Source organism: Hoplias malabaricus, chromosome 1, assembly GCF_029633855.1.
Source record: "Hoplias malabaricus isolate fHopMal1 chromosome 1, fHopMal1.hap1, whole genome shotgun sequence".
NCBI classification, from domain to species: domain Eukaryota; kingdom Metazoa; phylum Chordata; class Actinopteri; order Characiformes; family Erythrinidae; genus Hoplias; species Hoplias malabaricus.
In genome coordinates, this window is record NC_089800.1 from 5,241,465 (window position 1) to 5,267,285 (window position 25,821).

The 25,821-nt window shown below is 44.3% G+C and overlaps 1 protein-coding gene across 1 annotated transcript in view; it reads left to right on the forward strand.

Moving 5' to 3' along the window:
• csmd3a (CUB and Sushi multiple domains 3a) overlaps positions 1-25,821 on the forward strand; it is a 287,911-nt gene that overhangs the window by 248,834 nt on the left and 13,256 nt on the right. Inside the window, 3 exon segments of the mRNA XM_066676154.1 lie at positions 6,327-6,506; positions 16,510-16,683; positions 23,666-23,839. Of these exon segments, the coding sequence (XP_066532251.1) occupies positions 6,327-6,506; positions 16,510-16,683; positions 23,666-23,839 (528 nt within the window).

Here is a 25,821-nt window from a genome sequence, read left to right on the forward strand (position 1 = left end):
GTCAAGACCAAGACACAGAGAACAGAAGAGAGAAGTGTCAGGGAGTGGTTGTCCAAGCCTCAGAATGAAAGTGTGATTATGGTCGTTAATGACTGATCAGTGTTTAACCGTTGAGTTGTTTACGAAATGGGGACTTTAGGAAGCAGAGGGGTTTATTAACTCTACTAATGAAAGCTTCATTCCACAAATATGTGAGCAGTGGTTGGACGTAATCATTAATAAATGAGCATGGAGGAGTCTGTAAGGTCATTACGCAGAGAGAGAGAAAAAACAGAGAAAGGGAACAGGGGGAGGATTTGAGGGAGGAAAGGCCAAGAGAGCACCCCTCATTCTCAGGAGCCTCTAGATCCACACAAGGACTGAATATGAATTCTCCTGCACTACTCTGACCTCGTTTATTGCTTAGAATGGAGCTAACATCACTGGAAGTGATGGAAGAAGTGGACAGCACATACACTGAGCACACATTGAGCCTGGTACATGATTCATCCTTAGAAAAGCAGAGCAGTGTTTGCATAGTTCCGCAGTAATGAGTGAAATCAAATGTATTTATTTTTGATTGAGCATTAACGTAAACAGATGGGAACAATGGGATTTTTTCCTCATGCACAGCTCCTCGCTGTGCACTCGAGAGAGTCTTACAACAATTAGAAGCACAGAAGTTTACTCCCTCTTTAAAAGAATCCACAGTGTTGCATAATGAGGATAAAATGACTGTTATTCTCTGTTAGCCTTATTAGCATTTTCCTCATAGCATTTTTAGTGTGTAAGAGACTACAGACACAAACAACGCACTCCTTTGTCTCTGTCTTTTCCCTGTTTACAGGGTAAATAATCTCAGTAAGCGATGTTTCCGTGCATCTGGCATAATACCAAATGTCTTTCTACACCTATCGTAGGGCGCAGTGTAGGTCATAAAATAGCATACAGGACCTTATACAGTATATCAATAGTTAATTTTAGTGAGTTGCACATTTCCTTGTCATATTAGTGTCTAATTACTGTCTGGGTGCATTATTATAATTAATTTTATTATCTGTGAAGTGCACTATGTAGGGAGTCTGGGGCTACTGTAGGACATGGCCCGAGCTCCTTTGTATTGACGGACACAGACGTGACAAAATGTGTTGAAAGAAACCATTTTAAAAAATTAAACAAAATAGTTTTTATTTGAGCGGGACGGTGGCGCAGCAGGTAGTGTCGCAGTCACACAGCTCCAGGGGCCTGGAGGTTGTGGGTTCGATTCCCGCTCCGGGTGACTGTCTGTGAGGAGTGTGGTGTGTTCTCTCTGTGTCTGCGTGGGTTTCCTCCGGGTGACTGTCTGTGAGGAGTGTGGTGTGTTCTCTCTGTGTCTGCGTGGGTTTCCTCCGGGTGACTGTCTGTGAGGAGTGTGGTGTGTTCTCTCTGTGTCTGCGTGGGTTTCCTCCGGGTGCTCCGGTTTCCTCCCACAGTCCAAAAACACACGTTGCAGGTGGATTGACGACTCAAAAGTGTCCGTAGGTTTGAGTGTGTGAGTGAATGTGTGAGTGTGTGTTGCCCTGTGAAGGACTGGCGCCCCCTCCAGGGTGTATTCCCGCCTTGCGCCCAATGATTCCAGGTAGGCTCTGGACCCACCGCGACCCTGAACTGGATAAGGGTTACAGATAATGAATGAATGAATGAGTTTTTATTTGAGTCGTGTGTTTGAGTAATGAGTAGGTACCCAGTATATCAGCTACTACATAGTGTTGTCTACTGCAACCCATGGGTAGTGCATTCAGAAAGCTGATGGTGTCAAAAAGCACCTTCACAGAAATCCAGAATTAAAACAAAACTGAAATGAATAACCCCAGGTGAGCAGTCCAAGGCAGAGTGACAGAAAAATTACACATATCCAAGGGCTGCTGCATCAGGATGACAGGTGCCACAGATTTGAAGTTGCAAGTGTGGAGTGGAGGCGAGGAGTGGAGCAGATGTCGGGAATGGAGGGCAGAGAAATGGTCAGTTGGTCTTCCATCAGAGTCACAACAGAGAGAAGTGTAGTCATTAAAACAAAAATGATTCGAAAAATGGTTTTAGTTCTGTATGGATTTATGGACTTTAGAGAATACAGTGACTTTGGCCGATCAAACTGAAAGTAGAGAACCAGACATGAGTCCCCAAAACACTGACCTTCCCACCCCCTGAGTGATTGTGTGTGAGTGGTGAAACACAGCACCTCTTTCCATGAATCCCTGGACCTATCGGCTTTATCTAAGGGGAACATTAATAAGAACTTAAAGCTACAATAAACAACTTTTCAGCCTAGACTTAAAGACTAGACTTGAGTCTGTGTCTGAGCACTGACCATTAACTGGAAGATTATTCCAGAGTTGAGGAGCCTCCCACGATCTCTCTGGACACGATTGATTGATAATAACAAAATGAGGTCCTGCAGGTTTTCAGGGGGGAGACCATGCAGGGCTTTATACGTCAATAAAAGAAATTTATAGTCAATACGAGATTTAACTGGAAGTCAGTGCCGGGCTGAGAGAACTGTGATGGTTTTATCCAGGACTCTGGCTGCAGCATTCTGAACTATTTGGACTTTACTAAGGTTTCAGCTGGAACAACTGCGCATTACAATAACCTAACCTTGAAGTAATAAAGACATGCAGTTAAAACAGTGTAATTAAATCTTTCTGTATTAAACTATTATAAAAATGCTTTAATTGTATTTGCGGCACGGTGGCGCAGCAGGTAGGTGTCGCAGTCACACAGCTCCAGGGGCCTGGAGGTTGTGGGTTTGATTCCTGCTCCGGGTGACTGTCTGTGAAGAGTGTGGTGTGTTCTCCCTGTGTCTGCGTGGGTTTCCTCCGGGTGACTGTCTGTGAGGAGTGTGGTGTGTTCTCCCTGTGTCTGCGTGGGTTTCCTCCGGGTGACTGTCTGTGAGGAGTGTTGTGTGTTCTCCCTGTGTCTGCGTGGGTTTCCTCCGGGTGACTGTCTGTGAGGAGTGTGGTGTGTTCTCCCTGTGTCTGCGTGGGTTTCCTCCGGGTGCTCCGGTTTCCTCCCACAGTCCAAAAACACACGTTGGTAGGTGGATTGGCTACTCAAAAGTGTCTGTAGGTGTGAGTGTGTGAGTGGATGTCTGTGTGTCTGTGTTGTCCTGTGAAGGACTGGCGCCCCCTCCAGGGTGTATTTCCGCCTTGCTCCCAATGATTCCAGGTAGGCTCTGGACCCACCGCAACCCTGAACTGGATAAGGATTACAGATAATGAATGAATAAACAATAGCTTAAAATTTGTTACATTTAAAAACACATCCAGGATCTTGGCCTCTGTTTTGATCCGTTGAACATTTAGCATTATTTTAACATTAACATTTTTAAGTTATAAGAGTTTCAACTCTTTGTGCTGTGTGTAAAATTATTTTAGAGTGTGGTTCAGAGTCGTCTGAGCAGCAGATTTGAGCAGAGAAAGGGAGCAAGAAAGAGAAAGAGAGCTGCAGGACATGGGAAATGGGAATGCTCTTTGTTGCCCTGGCAACAGCCTACAGCTGGAGCATTTTCCTGTTTTATATCCTTGTGATTTTCTGTTTTCAAATCAGAAGTGATTGGTCATTTATCAGTCTTTTGCTTTATCACTTAGTTTTTATTAATCGATGAAAAGTGCAAAAACATTTCCTCATATGTGTTATCTTCACATTAATATTTCAGGTCACATTTAGTGTATGTTATGAAATACGGGTCATTAACGTAGGATTTTCGTCAAAGTTATCGTTAACGAAATCAACACTGGCCTTGAGGTTAGGGTTAGGATTATAGCCCTGGGCTGCATTTTCCTGTGTTGTAGTGACGTTGAACATTTCATTAGTTTCACTGCACAAACCTGTCATTTATATGCTCTGCTGCGACACTGAGCTGAATTATCAATGTAAACAATAAAAATACATTTTAAAGCCTGCATTAACACACAGTTCACACAACAGCAGCTGGAAATACGTGTTTCTCCTGGGATCACTCTTCCTATTCACAATAACAAGACCACCATTGTCCTGAGCTGGTCTCATGGCTTGGGAGGCCTTTGTCTCAGGCTCTGGAACATAAACCATGACGGGAAGTGCAGCCTCCAAGAGGATTAAGTAGCAAAGTGCCTGACGATAGCACATGCTTGAGATGTTTTTAATGCCGCTGTACATCATCTTCTCTCTGTGTTTCACAGCAGCCAAGCGCCCCACAGTGCTGCTTTTGATTACGGCTTATTGTGCCTTGGACGTGCTTAATAAACGGAGATTTGTTTAGGCTTATTGGCACGGCCCAGAAAAGCGCCCTGTTGATTCAAGGCAGGACGCTTACATAACCGTGATTAGCGTCTTATTTTCTGTGCGGAGATGGCTTAAATTGACCCTCAAGATCAGTCCTTGTGTTGTTTATGTGGAGTGGAGTCATGTCTAAGACTGTGGAAGTTGTTATGGGAGGATTTACTGCAGGATAATCTGTATACTCCCTGTTTGATGATCAGAGCTACACTGATCATTAGACCACTAACCTGACCCTAACCCTAACCCTAAGAACAGTAAGCATTATATTTACCTTAATATCACAGTTTTAAAATCATTGAGATGCGCCACTACGCTGTACTAGGAAGAAAGTAACCTCTCCTGGCTGTTGCTACTCTAGGTACAGCACAGTGGGAACAGCATTATGTACAGAGGTTGGACAATGAAACTGAAACACCTGTCACTGTAGTGTGGGAGGTGTCATGGCTAAATTGGAGCAGCCTGGTGGCCGATCTTCATTAACTCCACATTGCACCAGTAAGACCATGTGCATCCAATGGTTCAAACACTGTGTCCTGAAGGCGGTGCCGTGTATCAGGACGACAATGCACCAATACACACAGCAAGACTGCTGAAAGATTGGTTTGATGAACATGAAAGTGAAGTTGAACATCTCCCATGGCCTGCACAGTCACCAGATCTAAATATTATTGAGCCACTTTGGGGTGTTTTGGAGGAGCGAGTCAGGAAACGTTTTCCTCCACCAGCATCACGTAGAGACCTGGCCACTATCCTGCAAGAAGAATGGCTTCAAATCCCTCTGACCATTGTGCAGGACTTGTGTATGTCATTCCCAAGACGAATTGACGCTGTATCGACCGCAAAAGGAGGCCCTACACCACTCTAATAAATTATTGTGGTCTAAAACCAGGTTGTTTCACTTTCATTGTCCAACCCCTGTACTTTTGGAGCAGGGTAGGAAGCCAGAATTGGTAGTAAGTGTTCTCCTCCAAGTGTGTTGGGTCTCAATAACATTAGCAGCACTACAGACTATGCTTGTGCTAGGATTCTTCGCCCCTTGCTCTTCGGTGAGTGTGCTGAAGGCCAGTGCTGTTAGTGTTCTCCTGCAAGCGTGTTGATCTTCTTTAGCTGCAGTGCATTTTATGTGTCCTGGAGGAAGCTAGATGTAAAAAGGTATAAGGTGTTTTTCCAGTATAAAATCTCCCATAACGTCAACATGCAGCTTTATACGACTGACCTGCTCCACTGACCAGTGTGTGTTTTGCTTTATTTATGGTCAGTGCTCAGACCTTGGCAAGTACCCTGTCAGATATACCCTCTGAATTATAAATAAACTACATGATGGTCGATCTTTCCACAACACTGTGGTTTCCCTTGGAAACGGACCTGGAGTCTGCAGGTGTTTGCTACACTTTGCATGCAGTAATATTAATCTGATTATAAATGAACACATATATGCAAATATTTGAACATTAATAATACCATGCTGTAATATTATTCACAAGCATAAGTAATGAATCCAAACATTTGTAAATGTCAGTGCAGGATAAACAAAGTTAGGGCATTATAATATTCATAACACACAGCTGCAGAGTCTCGGGGTCCTGGGTTCGATCCTTGCCTCGGGTCACTGTCTTTGTAGTGTGTTCTACAAAGAACCCGTGGTCGTGTGTGTGGGTTTCCTCCTGGTGAGTGTGTAAGTGACTGGGTGAGTGAGTGATGCCTTGATGTATGTTACTGCCTTGGGCTAGGTTACGCATGAATGGATTAATGAATGAACACAGCAACTTCTCCTCGTTCCAATGCATATTGTATAACATTGATGTGAGGACAAAAACCTTGTATCTCCATTAGTTTTTAATGAAATTTAATAGAAACTTACTTGGACCAAATCATTTCTGTTTTGATTTCAATTTAAAGTTAATAATCAGTTATTATTATGTTTGAAATTAAACATTCATGTTTATAAATGACTGACAGCTGATTCCATACCTTTAAGTGTCGTTGCCCTCTAAAATGACCTTGTTTTATGATGGGCAAGTTTTTACTTGTGGTTTGTGTCTGTCCAGTGATCAGTTGTGGTGACCCAGGTGTTCCAGCCAGTGGTCTGCGTTTTGGAGAGACCTTTACCATCGGACACAACGTCTCCTACACCTGCCAGCCTGGATACCTGATGGAGAACAGCACCACCAACACTCTGACCTGCACCCACAATGGCACCTGGAGTGGCACCCTGCCTGCCTGCCAAGGTACTAATGCAAAACAGGCTTCCATCCACTTGTTTCATGGTTTGCATCCATAGTTTTGGATCAGTGCTCTATCCTCCCTCAAGATCCATAGCTGAGGTACCCTTGAGGCACCTAACCCCCAAATCCTCCCTGGGTGCTAGGGTTGGCCGCCTGCTGCTATGGGTTAAATGTGAAAGTACAATTTCTTGTACATTTTGCAATGACAATAAAATCACGTTTACCTTTAAGCTATTATGATTGATAGTGTTCTCCTGCAAGCGTGTTGAGGCAGTGAGGCAGTTACTGCAAAGTGTTACCAATGGTCTGTTTTATTACCAAACCATTTATTACCAAACCATACCTGCCTTGATCAAGGTCAAACTTAGAAATCTCTCGAATCTGTCTCCCGTTTCTTTTTGCTGTGTTTCTGGTTTGAGCTGCACTTGGAAGAGTGCATGACGGAAACTAACAGCCATCATCTTTGCTCTTTGCCTGCTCTGCATTTGTGACGCTGAGGGATTTTCAGAGATTTCCAGGGCCAGGCACGAACACCTGTCTCTCTGCAGCGCTGCCAAGATCGCAGCCGTCCAAGAAAACGGGTCATTGTTTCCGAGAAGCACATCTCGGAAATCGTCAAAGAGCAGGAGTTATTCCGTATTTTCTTCCACAGCGAGAGAGAGAGAAAGAGAGAGGGGGAAATAGAGAGAGGGACCTCATGAATAAATGATGCCACCTCCACACTCTGCCGGCTCTCCGAAATGACCACTGACTCCCACAAGCCCCTCTGCCCCTCAGTCACTGAGCATATCCAAATGGACCTTAACAATCAGCTCACTCCTTCGCCCTCAGATCACCTCATCTCTCCAGCCCTCTCTAGACTGGCATCGAAGTTCCTTTTCTTTCACTCAGACATGTTTTTTTATGAAGCCAAGAGTCAAGAGAAAGAATGCTGTGGAGCAGCTGTACATGATCATAATGTCATTATGCCCAATGCCTATTGTCAACTACAGGGACTTTATACCCATCTAGCCAAGATTATCAGCAATAAAACATAACCCCTAGACCCCTGGGGGAGTGTGTGACTTTGTCCACAGTTGTGTGAGTGACTGGATGAGTGTGTGAAATGAACTTACTTGTTTTTCTCATTTGGATGTTGCATGGTTTCCCTCTATGCTCAGCTAAATATCAGCGTTAGCTTCAGGGACTGTCGTCTATGTCGTCTCACGGCCCTTTCCCATAAATAATGAATGCTCCCTAATCACTAATAAATTTGCTCACTAATACAGGGGCAACAAATTGGTTCAGAATGCAAACAAGGCCAGAGTCTTGAAGGGTCGGAGCGTTGTTTGCTGATTGGGAGATGGCATAACCTTATTATCACCAGATCACGACTACGGCTCCAATAAACGAGGCCTCGTGGCTGAACGCTGGCATGTTTGTTTAGGCTGCTATCAGTCAAGCCAATCACATTAGAGCAGGAATGACATCCACATGAGCACAAAAGACCTCTGAAGATCTCTGAATACCACATAATGGGATTCTTTCTGCGTAATTGGGGTACCCACACAATTAAATACTGTGGCTATGTCCCATCCAAAATATGCACGGTATAGGCAACTTCTTATGTAATATAACTGTGCAAAGGGTGGCACAGAGACACTGCAGGTAGTGGAACTAATACACAGCTCCAAGGTCTCATGGTTTAGGGTTCAGCCCTGTGAGTGGCTAAGCCAATAAGAGTCCCTGGGCAAGACGCCTAACCCTATATTAACCTGCATATGTAAGAAGATCGCTCAGGAAGGTTCCCTCTAAGAAGGTTATTCCTTCTGCAGGCGTCTTGATAATGCTAATAAGAGACGTGACAGAAGAAATTGGCACTGACCAGCACAAAATGCTTGGAGAACTGCCCAGATCTTGGATGCTAGTTAGCATGATACTTATGGCACTTTTCCACTGTATAGTACCTACTCTTTCTTGAGGGAAAGCTGTGGCAGTGGGAAATGAACTAGGTACCAGGCACCAACAGCAAGTAGAGTCGAGCAGAGTCGAGTAGAGTTGATTCAAGTACGTATCTTCGAGTGGAAAACTGCCTATTAGTCTCAGGGTGAGATGGAGGGCCCATTCTACCCACCCAGAGGGAGCAAGACCAGTCAGCCTCTAATGGACTGCTGGCCTCAGATGGCAAAACCTCACTGGGGACCCAACCTGTGATCCTCCAGTGGTAGGGCCAATGTTTCCACTGTGGAGCTCCGGGGTCCGGTGTTAGTTGGCACCTTAAGATGAGTCATATGGTGCAGAGCTGTAGATGTGAGCTGAGGAGTGATCAGTACTGGCTTAATATCAAGCATCTGCGAGAGTGGCAGATCCTCGGGCATTTAGCCGCTCAGCCGCTCAAACACTGGACGCAAGTGGGAAGACGCCTGAGGGCCCTCATTCTCTTTATGTCTCTCTCTTTCTCTTTCTCTCTCTCTCTGTAGGACTTTCTTCTTTCATCCTTTTCTCTTTTCTCCGTCTCTCTCCAGACATGCCTGGCTGTGGCTGTCAGTGTCCACTGACCTGTTTGAGATCAGAAAGTGAGCTAGCAGGCTAGCAGGCTCACTATGTCCACACTACAATAGAAACTTCACATACAGTACACACACACACATGCAAACCTGGACAGACAATACAAGCCCCGGCTTCTCCACCTCTTTCTTTCCCTCAGAAAGAGCTTGCAGGGACAAATCCTGCCACCACTATGGGAAATCTCTCCAGCGATCTCTTTCCCATCCACTTTGTTTATGTAAGTCTACCAGTGTGGGTTTTTGGGGAGATATGAACTGTGGTTTGAGTGATGCCCTGACGTCAGACTCAGTGGTGGAAGTTGATAGAAGAACAGTAGGCCATCTGTCTTTCACACACACCAAAGGCCTATAAGATTCACACTTGAGTAAAATCGGAAAACACTGAAACAGTATGGAAGAAAAATGAATTAATTCATAAGCAAATAAAAATGCAATGTTTATAACATTTACTTTGCAACTGTCTGAATAATGATATTTTGTTTGGATATATACAATATATACATCCATTTCTGCTTTTTCCCAAAATTGGAACGAGGCAAATCAGGGCAAGTATGAGGTTAAAAGAAAAGAAAAGAAAAGAAAAGAAAAAGAAATTTAAAAATGAAATTTCAAAGGTTCAAAAGTAGTATTTATGACTGAGTCTTTGAGGAGCAAAGATGGATAGTGGATCTCCACTTTGTCAACATATAAATTACAAAATGTTAAAGAACAATGTTCCTCAAAAAAATACTGGAAGATATTTGCACATTTCTCCCTCTACAGTGTATAATATGATCCAAAATGGCATGTTAACATCCAGCAGCCCCTTCAGGTCCAATAAAATGATCTTGTATGGTACAATTTTCTTATTTCACTGTGTATTTCTATATGGTTGAAATGGCTAGAAAAATCTGTGATTCGAGGAATTGGGAGGGATTTCAATTTTAAAAAGAGCAAGAGAGCAACTGTAAACTGAACACCCGTGACCTTCTATCCCTCAGATGGCACTGCATCAAGAACCGTGATTCATCTCTGGTTGATAGATCCACATAGTCAATGGGTAAATTTGATACACCTTTGTCCAGGAACCCCAATACTGTGGTATAACAACAGTTCAAAATGTACCCGGAGGCACCCACCTTGGAATTAATAAATAGACGTGCCCTGATTACCAGAGCTTCAGCTTTAACATGTTCACCATCTAGATATTGGACGCCGTCTATTAGCTTTATTATTCTGCGCCTATTGTTGCTCTGTGGGCCTAAGCGTCATGATGTCTTGCGGTGTGTTTTCTGCATTAAAGCCATGCAGCCTGTAACTGCTGCATGAAGATATTCTTGTGTCAGTATAAGACCTACATCTTATAAGACCTAGGAATTACAGGAAACACTGCAGTTAAATAAACTCCTTAGTCTCTGGGTTGGTAGTATGTACTCCACAACACTCCCTATGGTGCTATTTAGTATGGGCATCTGATGGTTGATGTGACAGATCTGGACAGTTTGCAGTCTCCCTCACTCAGCAGACATTTAGAAAGCAGTGCTGGGCTGGCATCATGGTCTCAGAGGATACATGTTCATCTCCAACCTCCTGAGAGTGTTAATGCATGACATTATGTTCACATTAGCATATGGTGGAACAACAGTTGTGATTTTAGTCCCGTCCGAATACACTCTCACCTCTGCCTGCTCCTGTTATTAAAAAGTATAGCACCTTGTTTTAATCCAGTGCAAATTTAGCAATTTATACAAATAGAGCTATAATCAGGTGACGTTTGTTTTGAAAAAGCATTAAAACAAACACACTGTCACATGCACAGATACATTTGGCTCAGCATAGCATGTTGCCTCCATACTTCCACGGAGACTGCCAGACCCTGTGGCCAGACGGCACATCACTCCCTTTGAATGAACCATGAATTCCAAGTGACCCTGGCCTTCGTTTGCTTTTGCTTTTGTGCTCATCCTCTTCTCCTCAAGCCTCAGGACCTTTTTAATGTTCGGTTTTGTACAATAACTGGTGGCACTGTCTCTTTTTGACTTTGTAATGCTGTACACCTTGGGATTTCCTCTCACTTCAGCTGTAGGCCACATTCTGGAGTTGAAAAAAACACCTGGCCTTCAGCTAAAATTGTACCCGGCGGCACCTCACACTCTTCCCCACCTCAGAATTCATTTGTACAGACGTGCCCTGATTACCAGAGCTTCAGCTTTAATACAGCTACTATCAAGGTATTGGATGGCATCTATTAGCTTCATTATCCTGCACCTCTTTCTTTGCTTTGTGGGCCCCGGGGCCATGAGCCCTTGCGGTGTTTATGCTGCATTAGAGTTGTGCAGTCTGCAGCTGCTACGTGAAGATACTGTGGAGTCAGTTGAGCAAATGGAAGGCCAAATAAGTCGTAGGGATTAGTGTCGTTGCAGTTAAACTTGGGAGAATTACGGTTTTTCGTAACTAATCACTAAGCGTGGCTAGTGTGTTACTATGCAACACTATACACTGTATTATAAGTGTGTGTGTGGCAATAATAAATATTGCCATATTACCCACCCATCTGTTGCAACCTAAATAACAGAAAGGTCAGATGTAAAACTGTCCACAGGTGTGAGTGACCTGGGGCCTCATTTATAAAGGGTGCGTACGCACAAAAACAGGTCTGAAATGTGCGTACGTAACATCTCACATTGTGTGGTAAAATAGAGAATTGCAAGTACATGTGCAAACCATCATCACACATTTCTGTCTAAAAAGCATAAAGATTAAAAAACAAAGATTAAAGAAGAATTAAAGAAGATTAACACTCATTTAAAAATATTTTTAAAAAATGCAGAATATTAAAAAAAATTTCAAAGTTACATTGCTTGCTGTACCTCATTCTACTTTATTAGTAGTATTGTTTTTAATCACAGGTTTTTAATAACTGACAAAAGAGGCGACAGCATGTTTTCAGAGATCTCTTACCTCTGAAACAATAACTTCAAAGCTTCTCTTTTTTGTATTTTGTTTTTTTTTTTTTGTGTGTGTGTGCAACCGCTTATCCACTTCAGGGTCACTGTGGGTCCAGAGCCTACCCGGAATCACTGGGCGCAAAACAGGAGCACACCCTGGAGGAAGCACCAGCCCCCCACAGGGCAACACACACACATTCACTCACACACTCACACCTACGGACACATTTGAGTTGCCAATCCACCTACCAACGTGTGTTTTTGGACTGTGGGAGGAAACCAGAGCACCTGGAGGAAACCTACGCAGACACAGGGAGAGCACACCACACTCCTCACAGACAGTCACCCGGAGGAAACCCACGCAGACACAGAGAGAACACACCACACTCCTCACAGACAGTCACCCGGAGGAAACCCACGCAGACACAGGGAGAACACACCACAATCCTCACAGACAGTCACCCGAAGGAAACCCATGCAGACACAGAGAGAACACACCACACTCCTCACAGACAGTCACCCGGAGGAAACCCATGCAGACACAGAGAGAACACACCACACTCCTCACAGACAGTCACCCGGAGGAAACCCATGCAGACACAGAGAGAACACACCACACTCCTCACAGACAGTCACCCGGAGGAAACCCACGCAGACACAGGGAGAACACACCACAATCCTCACAGACAGTCACCCAGAGGAAACCCACGCAGACACAGGGAGAACATACCACACTCCTCACAGACAGTCACCCGGAGGAAACCCACACAGACACAGGGAGAACACACCACACTCCTCACAGACAGTCACCCGGAGGAAACCCACACAAACACAGAGAGAACACACCACACTCCTCTCAGACAGTCACCCGGAGGAAACCCACACAGACACAGGGAGAACACACCACACTCCTCACAGACAGTGACTGTGTGATGGTGCCTGTGCCCGGTGCCTAGTGTATGTTCCTGCCACGTGTACAGTGTTCCACTGATGAATGAATGAATGTCAGTGTTAAAAGCCAGTACTGAGTAACTCCATTCAGTCCCAGTTGTAGCCATCTATTTTCGAACCCCAGACCTTCCCATGGATGAATTCAGCCCAAACTTGTCTGTATTAATAGCCGCACAAATGAGAGGGATGTGAAATTAAGGAGCATAAAGGGATGTGTAATTACATTCTGAAGTGCAGCTGAAAGTGATGGTGTGGTTACAATAGGAGCCGGCTGTGTACAATGAGGAGTGCGGTGGTGGTGGAGCAGTGTTGTGATTCGCCCTTTTTTTCTTTTTCAGTTTCCGTTTTTATTTTTATCAGAACGCAGCTCATGGTTAATTCATCCTCGGCTCAAGCCCAGCTGCTCTCCTCTCCGTCGCTGCGATGTCAAAATATCAGCTGACTTGTTTTGCATCAGGGCCCTCCCACTCCCCCTGTTTCCCAATAAACAGCGTATTTGCAATTTAAAAAACATTGCTCGAAGAACCCCAGGCTGAATGCGATTGATTTTTCCAGTAGAGGCTCTATTAGAATCAAAGCTTTACATAATGTATCTACAGCAGCTTGTGAACCTTGTCGAAACACATGCAGTGATCAGCCATAACATTACATCCATTATCCACTGACAGTACACGGGCACATTGTATTTCTACAGTTACAAACTCTAGTCCGTCTGTTTCTCCACCCCCTGTTCGTTAATGGTCAGGACCCCCAAAGGACAACCACAGCACAGGTTTTATTTGGATAAGAGTCCAAATAAAAGTGACCCTGAGAGGTTTAAAAGCTCCAGGAGCCAGTGCTTTGTCTGATCCAGTTGTCACCAGCTAACAAACACTAACACCCCAGCACTATGTCGGTGTCACTGCAGTGCAGGGAATGATCCACCATACAGATTGTGGTCTGTGGAGGTCCCATGGTGGCCCTGATCGTTGAAGTTTAGGGTGAAATGAGGATAACAAGGTATGCAGAGCAACAGAAGGGCCACAGTCTGTAATTGTAGATCTACAAAGTGCTCTTGTATGGTCAGTTTTATCAGCTGATAAAATGGACAAGACGTGCTGATACAAGGAGATGGTTGTAATGTTAGGGCACACAGTGTACTTCCTGTGTCTGTGTGGTCTTTATATATATATATATATAATGTATTAAAACACCCCTTGGAGGCACAGCTCTCTGGGCACTGTGGGGTGTCCAGTCTGGAGTTAGTGAGCTCTTCACCACCTGTGGACCTTGAAGGCGTGATGCTAGGCTAGCGGGAGAGCAGTAACGATACCTGCTGCTTTCCACTCCATTTCTGACCACTGTTCTGCCTCCTGCTTTATTCAGCTGACCGCTCGCCAGCCTCTTTACTTTCCCAGCTTCAGTCTCAGGTGAACAGTAGGAGAGAAAAAAAAAGTGAGTGCGGTGTTGCATTCACAAGTGAAGCCATCTCAAATGTATTCCACATGTGACCGTTCTCAAAGATGTTATTAATAAGGTCGTTTGCCCTGTTTCTGGAGGTTTTGGTGTGTTCTAAGCAATTGTATCCAGCTGTGATGCCTTAATCCATTTGGAGAGGTTTGGATTTCAATTGGAACACTAAAGAAATAACACAGTTCTCCTGAATAACATCACTTTTTGTGTAGACATTCATATTTACAATCCTTTTATAAATTACTAGAGCTGTGGTGTGTTATCCCTGAGTCTGAGTGGGTTTCCTCCGGGTGACTGTCTGTGAGGAGTGTTGTGTGTTCTCCCTGTGTCTGCGTGGGTTTCCTCCGGGTGACTGTCTGTGAGGAGTGTGGTGTGCTCTCCCTGAGTCACACCAGTGTGTTGTGTTCTCCCTGTGTCTGCGTGGGTTTCCTCCGGGTGACTGTCTGTGAGGAGTGTGGTGTGTTCTCCCTGAGTCACACAAGTGTGTTGTGTTCTCCCTGTGTCTGCGTGGGTTTCCTCCAGGTGACTGTCTGTGAGGAGTGTGGTGTGTTCTCCCTGTGTCTGTGTGGGTTTCCTCCGGGTGACTGTCTGTGAGGAGTGTGGTGTGTTCTCCCCGTGTCCGCGTGGGTTTCCTCCAGGTGACTGTCTGTGAGGAGTGTGGTGTGTTCTCCCCGTGTCCGCGTGGGTTTCCTCCAGGTGACTGTCTGTGAGGAGTGTGGTGTGTTCTCCCCGTGTCCGCGTGGGTTTCCTCCGGGTGCTCCGGTTTCCTCCCACAGTCCAAAAACACACGTTGGTAGGTGGATTGGCGACTCAAAAGTGTCCTTAGGTGTGAGTGTGTGAGTGAATGTGTGTGTGTGCCTGTGTTGCCCTGTGAAGGACTGGCGCCCCCTCCAGGGTGTATTCCCGCCTTGCGCCCCCTGTGATTCCAGGTGGGCTCTGGACCCACCGCAACCCTGAACTGGATAAGCGCTTACAGAGAATAAATGAATGAATGAATCCACCAACCTGGGTGCGTTGAATGTATGGATAAAAATAGCTGTCAAGGGCGGAGACTTTAGAATTGCCCCACCTCCCTTGTCTGAGTCTCTTCAATCACAGCACTGGACAGGGCATACATACATGTTTAAACAGAGCAAAACAGACTCAATCAGCGCAGAGAAACGAGTGCACTGTGTCAAAACAGAGCAGTGAGAGATCTGAGCGAAAACGGCTCCTCGCTCCTCACTGCTGTGTGCTCAGGGTCGGGGTGATCAGCGAGTGGCTCATTACCATTTAAAGGAACAGGTGTTGATTTAGAGCAGGGCTATTTAGACAGGGGTAGAGAAGAATGCTGCTGTGGGGTGTTATCCTTGTGGTATTTTGACCAAAGAATGTCACAGATGTTTCATTAAGACCCAGGACTTTGTTCACTCACAGAAACGGGGGGAAATATGTTTATTTTAGGATGGTTTCACCGTAAAATGATGTTTAGCAGAGTAACTGGTCTTGGTATTATCCAAGCCCCTGGAGATGCTGGGCAACCAGAATAGTGTCACAGCACATGTTAGCAACAGTCTTTCATCATGTTTTTTCTTTAAAGAAGGACTGGTCAGTTCTGGCTTTAAAGCATAGTCAGAAGTAAATGGTGTCTGAGCTTTGCTTTTTCTCATTTTGTGATGTATGACACACTATCATCTTTAAAAATCAATATCAGTCCCCAGGGCATTCTGGGCCTTCAGAGGAATCCTGAAGAGGCTCATTGAGTGAAACAATGTAAGGGCTTTGTGAAGCTTTGATGAGTTAAAATTCACCCCAGCAGAACGTTGTCCAATCAGGAGTGCTTTATATCTCCTGAAACTTCAGGAGACCTCCAGGAGCAGAACAGAGTCACTATAGTGTGCACTAATTTGAGGTTCCGCCATTTTGTTTGTAGTGTCCAAAAACAGAAGACACACTTTTTAGTGTGCTCAAACAGTGCACCGCAGTACATAGTGGACACCCAAAATACACTGATATAAAAAAGCTGCTCATGCACCTGTGTCCAAAACTGTACACTACCCTCCTGAATTCAATGGCAGCTTTATTTTTGAGTGCATATAAATATATTTTAATCTCCTGCTAACCTCTCTGCCTGTGTCTGTTTTTCCGCAGCGGTGACGTGCCCCCCTCCCCCCAGCGTGGCCCATGGAGAGGTGGAAGGGTCAGTGTTCCAGTGGGGCTCCAGTGTGGGCTATCGCTGCCTGATGGGGTATGAACTGTCCTTCCCCGCAGTGTTGACCTGTGTGGCCAGTGGCTCCTGGAGCGGAGAAACACCCCTCTGCATGCGTGAGTCCTTATAACAGCAAAATACTACCTTTCAGCATACAGCATACAGGGTGAATGTGTGTGAGTGACTGGGTGAATGTGTGTGAGTGACTGGATGAGTGTGTGAGTGACTGAGTGAATGTGTGTGAGTTACTGGGTGAGTGTGTATGTGACTGGATGAGTGTGTGAGTGACTGGGTGAGTGTGTAAGTGACTGGATGAGTGTGTGAGTGATTGGGAGAGTGTGTGTGAGTGACTGGGTGAGTGTGTGAGTGACTGGATGAATGTGTGTGTGAGTGACTGGTTGAGAGTGTGAGTGACTGGGTGAGTGTGTGTGAGTGACTGGGTGAGTGTGTGAGTGATTGGCCGAGTGTGTGTGAGTGACTGGGTGAGTGTGTGTGTGTGTGACTGGGTGAGTGGGTGAGTGTGTGTGAGTGACTGGTTGAGAGTGTGAGTGACTGGATGAATATGTGTGTGTGACTGGGTGAGTGGGTGAGTGTGTGTGAGTGTGTGTGTGTGTGTGACTGGGTGAGTGGGTGAGTGTGTGTGAGTGACTGGTTGAGAGTGTGAGTGACTGGGTGAGTGTGTGTGAGTGACTGGGTGAGTGTGTGATTCTGTCCACAGGCTTGAGTGTGTGAGTGAACGGGTGAGTGTGTGTGTGTGACTGGGTGAGTGTGTGTGAGTGACTGGGTGAGTGTGTGAGTGACTGGTTGAGTGTGTGAGTGACTGGTTGAGTGTGTGTGTGACTGGGTGAGTGTGAGTGACTGGGTGAGTGTGTGTGTGTGACTGGGTGAGTGGGTGAGTGTGTGTGAGTGACTGGTTGAGTGTGTGAGTGACTGGTTGAGAGTGTGAGTGACTGGGTGAGTGTGTGTGAGTGACTGGGAGAGTGTGTGTGAGTGACTGGGTGAGTGTATAAGTGACTGGATGAGTGTGTGTGTGATTGGACAAGTGTGTGTGAGTGACTGGGTGAGTGTGTAAGTGACTGGATGAATGTGTGTGTGTGACTGGGTGAGTGTGTGAGTGACTGGGTGAGTGGGTGAGTGTGTGTGAGTGACTGGGTGAGTGTGTGTGAGTGATTGGTTGAGTGTGTGAGTGACTGGGTGAGTGTGTGTGAGTGACTGGGTGAATGTGTGATTCTGTCCACAGGCTTGAGTGTGTGAGTGACTGGGTGAGTGTGTGAGTGACTGTGTGAGTGTGTGAGTGACTGGGTGAGTGTGTGTGAGTGACTGGGTGAGTGTGTGATTCTGTCCACAGGCTTGAGTGTGTGAGTGAACGGGTGAGTGTGTGTGAGTGACTGGGTGAGTGTGTGATTCTGTCCACAGGCTTGAGTTTGTGAGTGAAAGGGTGAGTGTGTGAAATTGTCCATAGGGTGTGATCCTCCCTTGCGCTCAGTGATTCCATGTGGTCTCTATGACCCGCCAGAACACTGACCAAGATAAAGCAGTTATAAAAATGAATGAATGAATGAATGAATGAATGTAAAATATGTTTCTTATTTATTTGTTGTTGTTGTTTCTGTTTTTACTTTGATGTTTTAAGCTGAATCAGTATGAAAAGCCACATGTCCACTCAGAATGGAACAGCTGTATATCTGTAGTGTTATATGAATAAATATAATCATAATTCATAATTAATGAAGGAATTAAACACCACATAATTACAAAAACCCCTCTTTAGAAAAAGGAAGGCACAGTAAACCAGCAGTAATGACTGCAGTGGTCCGAGGGTTTGTTTTGGGATGAAGAGACGTCCTGTTTATTTGTGAGAGGTCCAGACATCACACAGCGCTCAGCAGAACACAGTCTCTTCCAGACAGCAGCAGAGAGCTGGAGTTTGTTTTCTTATTTTCGTTTGCCCAAGCCTTTGCAGCCACGCAAACCCACCGCTCGGGGTAAACAACTCATTACCCGCCCTCAGCCCAAACTCCGGAACCAGAACTCCATCTGCGTCCGCCAGTCGTTTGGGGACACCTTGTTTCCTTTGCAAATTGGAATTTTCCAGCTTTTGCTTTTCAAAAAGTTAGAGAAGGTGCCTCTGCGGAGTTGGATGCCATTAAACGGCAGTCATGAGCAGGAGGCTACGGCAGTAGCGGGGGGCTACGTAGCCCTTCATTGGTGACGACTGGCTGCAAGTACATACTTTACTTCTACAGGGTGGACCAATTGGATAAGAGTGTGTTACGCAGAACTCAAGCAGCACTGCTGTGTCTGATCCATTTGTACCAGCACAGCACACACTAACACACCACTGCTGTGGTCCTGTGGGGGTCCTGGGCACTGAGGTGTACAGGGCGAAAAAAAGGGTGAACAACCTGTGTGGTCAGTGGAGCTGATAAAATGGACGCCGAGTGTTTATTTTCTTTTTTTTTCATGCCTTTAAGCTGAAAAAGCTTCATGGTTTTACTGAGTGTGGAGTGGAATAAGAACCAAGACTCTGATTTATTTACGTCTGATTTATTAATATTTATTAAAAGAGTGATGTTATCGCAGCGAAGACACGTCACTTTGTATAGTGGGTGTCCCTGAACTTTTGACGCAACCCACAGCTCAGGACTTGTATCTGCTTTGAAGGAAGTCTATCAAAGCCTTGCTCAGCGTGGCCGTGAGAAGCCCCCAGGTGGTCAAGTTGCGAGTGTGACCCTATGACCCCGCTGGTCAAATTTCCTCCGATGTAGTTTTCCTGCTTCGTTTGCAATTCCTTTAAAAAAATTTTTTTTTTTACAACTTGGCATGGTGCCAGCTGCTGCAGTGGGGCAAAAAAAAAAAAAAAAAAAATATATATATATATATATATAAAATACAAAATAAAAGACCCCTAGAAAATTCCATTCATGTAGTGCTGATAAGGCACGAATGGAAAAGCACTCCATGAGAGGATCTGCCTGGGCCTGGGGATTAGCACCACACTAATATTCCACTCAAAAAAAGCCGCGCGGAAATCTTGTCCATGCTAGGGGAAGAAAAGAAAAAAAAAACGAGTGGCAGCTCAGGTATTAGGACCCGACCAAAGCTCAAAGTGAGCAACAGCAAAGTGCGAATATTAAAAAGCTGATCCCGAGGCTTTAATGGAGGTATTTAATCGCGCTAACTCACTTCCAGCACGGGATGTACACACCACATCATCCCCAAGCTTTGGGCTCAACCTGAAAATCCTTGATTACTGCTGTAACTATTTATTTTGTATTTCCAACCCACACTACAAAAGATGTTTGATCCTTGTGGTGTTTTGACCAAAGCAGGTCACATGTTTCATGTTTAAAGTCCCAGTCTTTTTTACATTTATAAGAAACATACATTGGAACGTTTCTGTATTTTTAAAGAGGGGTGGTGTTTCTGAAACGTTAAGAAACTTTAACTATGTTTACATAGCGCTCTGGAGTCTTTTCTTAAGGCGAAGGAGATTTGGTGTTTCTGTGATCTGCCTGTTTGAGAGGCTGCTTTTGTTGACATGTGGTGTTGAGAGCGTCTCGGACACTGTGTATTATTCATCAAGGAAACTTCCTTCGCAGTCGAGCACTAGCTGGGCCTCCGCCAGGTCTCTTTCAATTTGCACAAGTCAGTGAGGGTGGTTCAGGCCAGAGCTGTAGAAATTACTCTTCCAAGCACACAGTTGTGAGGAAAATCAGGCTGATTTGAATTGAGGAGGATCTGGCTAGTGACACCACGGCAACGGCGGAGGGATACATACATTTATCCATCATCGAGCTGACTCACTCACTCTGGAGGAAACCCCTGTTCCTCCACCATACTTACCTTCCGCGCTCCACTCTCCTGTGCCACATATTCTAATTTAGGAGCCACACATGGAAAAGAGGAGGTTTAGTTTTTCCCATGTCCCTGAGGATTAGAGTCTGGAATGTATAAATTATTCAGAGTGTTTTAGAGCTGATTTGCATATCTTAAAAGCATAGCCAACAATCACAGCTTGTTTCTTTTGGAAGGGAAACGCGAGGTCAGAATCCGGTTGTGTAAAAACGACTACATTTTGGTCCGTTAAAACCTCACAAACATCACACCTTCTGGGTAAACTGTAGAATATTGCAGCTTTAAGAAGCGCCACTACTTTGGCTTAGCATCTACCGGCTCTTCTTTCCCGCGGCACGGCAGCCGTTTCTCTTTTGCTCCTTTTCTCCGGGGATTGGGATGGTTTTATGGATGGAGTGCGCCCCGGAGAGACGAGTTAAAGATGAGTTTGAAATCCCGCGACGTCTCCTTGATCCACAGGGCTTCCACTGATCTGTCGTTTAGAGACGGTTAGCGTTTAGCGGCCGCTGTGAATTAACCACCGCTGTGCTAACGCTAATGCTAACGCTGTCGCTTCACTCGGCTCACTCAGCTAGCTCCTCCGCCGTTCTTCCAGCTTTAACAGCAGCATCCATTCATTCCTTCATCGCTTTATCCCTTCATACCTTCATATATTCAGTCCATCTTACCTTCATTTCTTTGTTATTCATCCTTTCATATCATAATTTCTTTATCCTTTCAAACCTTCATATATTTATTTAGTCATAGCTGTATTCTGTTATCCTTTCATGTGTTTATTACTTCATCTGTTTATTCTTTCATATTTTCATACATTCATTCCTTCATTCCTTTAACTTTTCATATGTTCATGCCTTCATCTGTTTATTCATTCATACCTTCATATATTCATTCCATCATACCTTAATTTCTTTATATTATTCATCCTTTCATGTCTTCAATCCTTTATCCTTTCATATAGTCATTCCTTCATCGGTTTATCCATTCATACATTCATGTATTCATTCATACCTTCATTCCTTTATATTCATCCTTTCATGTCTTCAATCCTTTATCCTTTCATATATTCGTTCCTTCATTGGTTTATCCTTTCATACAATCATGTATTAATTTGTTCATTCATTCATACCTTCATTCCTTTATATTCACCCTTTCATACCTTCAATTCTTTATCCTTTCATATATTCATTCCTTCGTCGGTTTATGCATGCATGTATTCATTCATTCATACCTTCATTCCTTTATATTCACCCATTCATACCTTCAATCCTTAATCCTTTCATATATTCATTACTTCATGCCTTCATCCCTTTATCCTTCATACCTTCATACGTTCATTCCATCATACATATATTCTTCTGTTATTCATCCTTTCATACCTTCTTTCCTTTATTATTATTCCATACTTTCATTTCTTCATCGCTTTATAACATTATCTTTTCATTCCTTGCTTCACACATTTATCCTTTTATACATTAATTTGTTCTTTTATTCTTTTCTCCATGTGTTCTTTCATTCCCTCATTTCTTTATTCCTTTATCCCTCCATCGTTTTCTGCTCCCGTTTAAATATAAATCAGTGTGTGGCAGGTGCCACAGCCCTTTGGCCTCAGCTCCTTTTACAGCGGGATCATTACCTTTGATTTATATTCAGGTGAGTCGACCTGTGGCTTAAGGGACGCCGACACTAAAACTCGCCCCGTCTCTCGCTTCCTGACGTCCAAACACACCACTTTTTCCGACCGCTCGGCTGTAATTTATAGGTCGGGAGCTTTTGCCCTTTGATCTCTTTACATATGAAAAATACATTTCTCTTTGGCCTGTCAGTAAACACTCCATTTTCCCTCGCTCTGTTACTCACCCACGAATTACAGCTGTGATTAGGTCCTTAATGCAGCACTTAGACATGGCTCTACACGCAGCTCGCTGAGATACTCTCAGTATCAGGATCTGTATACCATTATTAATATCACATTCTGATACTGACATTCAGATTTAACACTCACAATAATGGCCCACATGAACCCTGCATACGTCCGTCATCACCGCCGAACACCTTTAGAGGCTTATTCCAGAGCCTCAGTTGCACTCTGAATGATGCGCATGTGTGTGTCACACTTCTCTGACCTGCTTTGGTTCAGAATGGCCACTTTCAGCGCCTGTTCCTTTAAATGATAATGAGCTGCTCGCTGTTCACCCCAACCCTGAGTGCACAGCAGTGAAGAGCAGAAACTCTGTTCTCTTTCTCTTATTTCTCTGCGCTCATTGTGTCTGTTTTGCTGCGTTTAACCTTGTCTTTGCGCTCTCGTATGAACACAGTTCCAGCGATGTGATTGGACAGACTCAGATGAGGGGGCGGAGCAATTCTAAAGTCACTGTAGTTGACGTCAGAAGCGGCAAAATAGCAGAACGGCTTGTTTTAAACCATGATTTTTATTTTTGTTTTTGTTTTTTTGACAAAAGGCAGGTCACAGAAAACTGATTGGGTGAAACAGCCTTGTTTCACAGTGTGTGGGTCGGTGGGCTCCAGATTCCCCATTCATTTGCACTGAACAGTTTTCAGAAACTGTTTTACAGTTAAAGAAGACTCATCATAAATCGTAGCTTCATAATGGTCACACTGGTCATTTCAGGGAAATCAAGCCCACGTTCTTCACCAGCACATGGTGGATGGTGAGAGTACAGCTCTGTGGGATGGATGGAGACAGAAAGAGAATGGACTATGATAAGGTCACCGAGTGCTGGGTATAATGAGACGCAGTGGGGACGGGACGCTGGCGGAGGGCTGGACACTTATAGATCCTCTTTCTCTGCAGAAGATACGCAGCTCGTTGTGCTTTTTAAAGAGGAGGTCTGTGGAGTTGTTAATATTTCAGTTTCAGAACATTGTTCTCGCATAATGTCACTGAGAGGGCTCAAGTGTTCTAGAGTCAGAACTGTACTCAGTGGTAGTGAATAGAACCAGACGTCTGAAGAGTTGTTGTGACCCTGCCTCACCCCTGAGACATTGTTTATCAACGTTTTATATTGAGAAATTAGCCCAAGGACATTGTTACCATGGAGAGGTGTTTGTATGCAGTTTTAGTGCAATATAGTCCTCAAAGAAATATTAGTTTGGCAAGAAATACACATCTAATTTGCTACTCTGGACACTAATTTAATATAATTAGGTGTACCCTGTTTGTTATTGTTTACATTTTACGGTTCTTTGTGGTAAATTCACTGTGTAACTTTGTGGTTACAGCGAAGTTCTGCGGCGATCCGGGCCTCCCTCCCCACACCAAGCGAGAGGGGCAGAGTTTCATCTTCAAATCGGAGGTTCTGTACAGCTGCAGCGCCCCCTACCTGCTGGTGGGCTCTTCTACACGTATCTGCCAAGCAGACGGCACCTGGAGCGGCAACCAGCCTCGATGCATAGGTGATGTGTTGAAAACCTTGCCATATTTTGTGTTCCAGCATCCAGAATTCTTTTGTGTTTTTGCGACATAGATCTTTAACATTTTACATAATTTTTTCCACAGCTGTGGATGCGAACGTGATTTGAACAGAACAGTTTAGAGGGCTATAGTCCTAAAAAAAAAAGTAAAAGTACCACCAAATATTTAGCAAGTTCCTTTCAAAACCTTGGAACCACAGAACTATAGCATTAAAATGTATTATATAGGTTTATTCTTCACCTTCAGCCCACTTCCATTATTAAACTTGAATAAGAACACAGTCTCTCTGCATTCTCTTAAAATGTGAAAATAAAACCCATTGCCCAATCTCCAAGTCCATATCTCAGTCTGTTTCTGCTGCTGGACACTGAATGCGATGGTCAAAGGAAGGTAATAAATTCCAGTCTCACATGCATAATACATGTGGATCAAACTCAGGGTCCTATGTGTTAAACATGAATGCAGCTGCTGGACCATGAAGCTCTGCTTTTCGCATAGAAACATTCAGACCTGCCCTGCCTTCACTTCACAATACAGTGGTATTTCAACTTCTTTAGTCAACCTGCTTCTTTCTATACACACGCCACTCAGGAAGAAATCCCGTTTCCTAATATCTGACCAAGTGGAGAGCGCACACTCTTCGTCTCTGGATCTTTCTGTTACGTGGGTCCTCGTGGATGCCACTTTTGAGGATTTACGGTTCCTGTTCCATTGAAATAAGTGTCATTTCAATCTACATTATTATATATAATAGAATAGAATAGATATTATAGAATAGAATAGAATAGAATAGAGTGCAGCAGAAGCCTGTTAAAACCAAAAAATGGCCACCGCTATTTGGGAGACCCACTCTGTGTAGTGTAATCTTTTTTTCATGAACTACAAATCAGTGCGATTCTTCACTGGATCATCTGAGTTCCGGTTTATGGTAAAAGTTGAAACCTACTTACGTACATAAATATGGTCATGGTATTATGAGGGTTGTCCTGGATACATTGTGGCTATGGATATAATCTACTAATCCTGCAGGGGATGTTTTAAATGTTTCTAGAAGCAACACTGTCTGAGGGGAGATCCAGAAAACATCAGCTCATTTCCATCATTAGTTTGGTTATAATCACTACAAAAATTAAAAAGAGCCAAGAGGTTGTGGGTCCAAGTCTGGGTGACTGTCTGTGAGGAGTGTGGTGTGTTCTCCCTGTGTCCGCATGGGTTTCCTCCGGGTGCTCCAGTTTCCTCCCACAGTCCAAAAACACGTTGGTAGGTGGATTGGCGACTCCAAAGTTTCCATAGGTGTGAGTGTGTGAGTAAATGTGTATCTGTGTGTGTGTTTTGCCCTGTGAAGGACTGGTGCCCCCTCCAGGGTGTGTTCCTGCCTTATGCCCAGTGAGTCCAGGTAGGCTCTGGACCCACCGCGACCCTGAACTGGATAAGTGCTTACAGACAATGAATTAATTAATTAATAAATATGTATACACTATAAAATGTTTTTGAAATGGCTACCTATTCACTCTTCCCTGTATTACTCACTACACAGTGCACTATTATAGGGAATGGGATTCAGTACCATTTCAGACACCACTCATGTGCAATGGATTATGGGTATCCACTATCCACTATCCACTAGTGTGCATGGGTTGTAAACTTCTTTTTGCAGTGCATTCTGGGATTGCTTGAGTGCAATGAAAATTGTCCCCTATGTTTTTGGACACTGCTAAAAAATGGTGGAACCCATCAAAAAAGGGCCCTTGTTAATGTTTTTATATTGTGCTTTAATCCATATTCTTGTTTTTAAAAAAGCACTCCGTATGTGCAAAGTATGTAAGCTACTTAGGTCCAGTCAACATCATTTTAATTTATTGTCTGACTTTACGGACCTTGTTGATGGCTCGTTTTTAGTGGTAGAGAAGGCTGCTGCTGTAATCGAGTAATGGTTTGCTGGAATAGTCTGAAAGTACCTTCT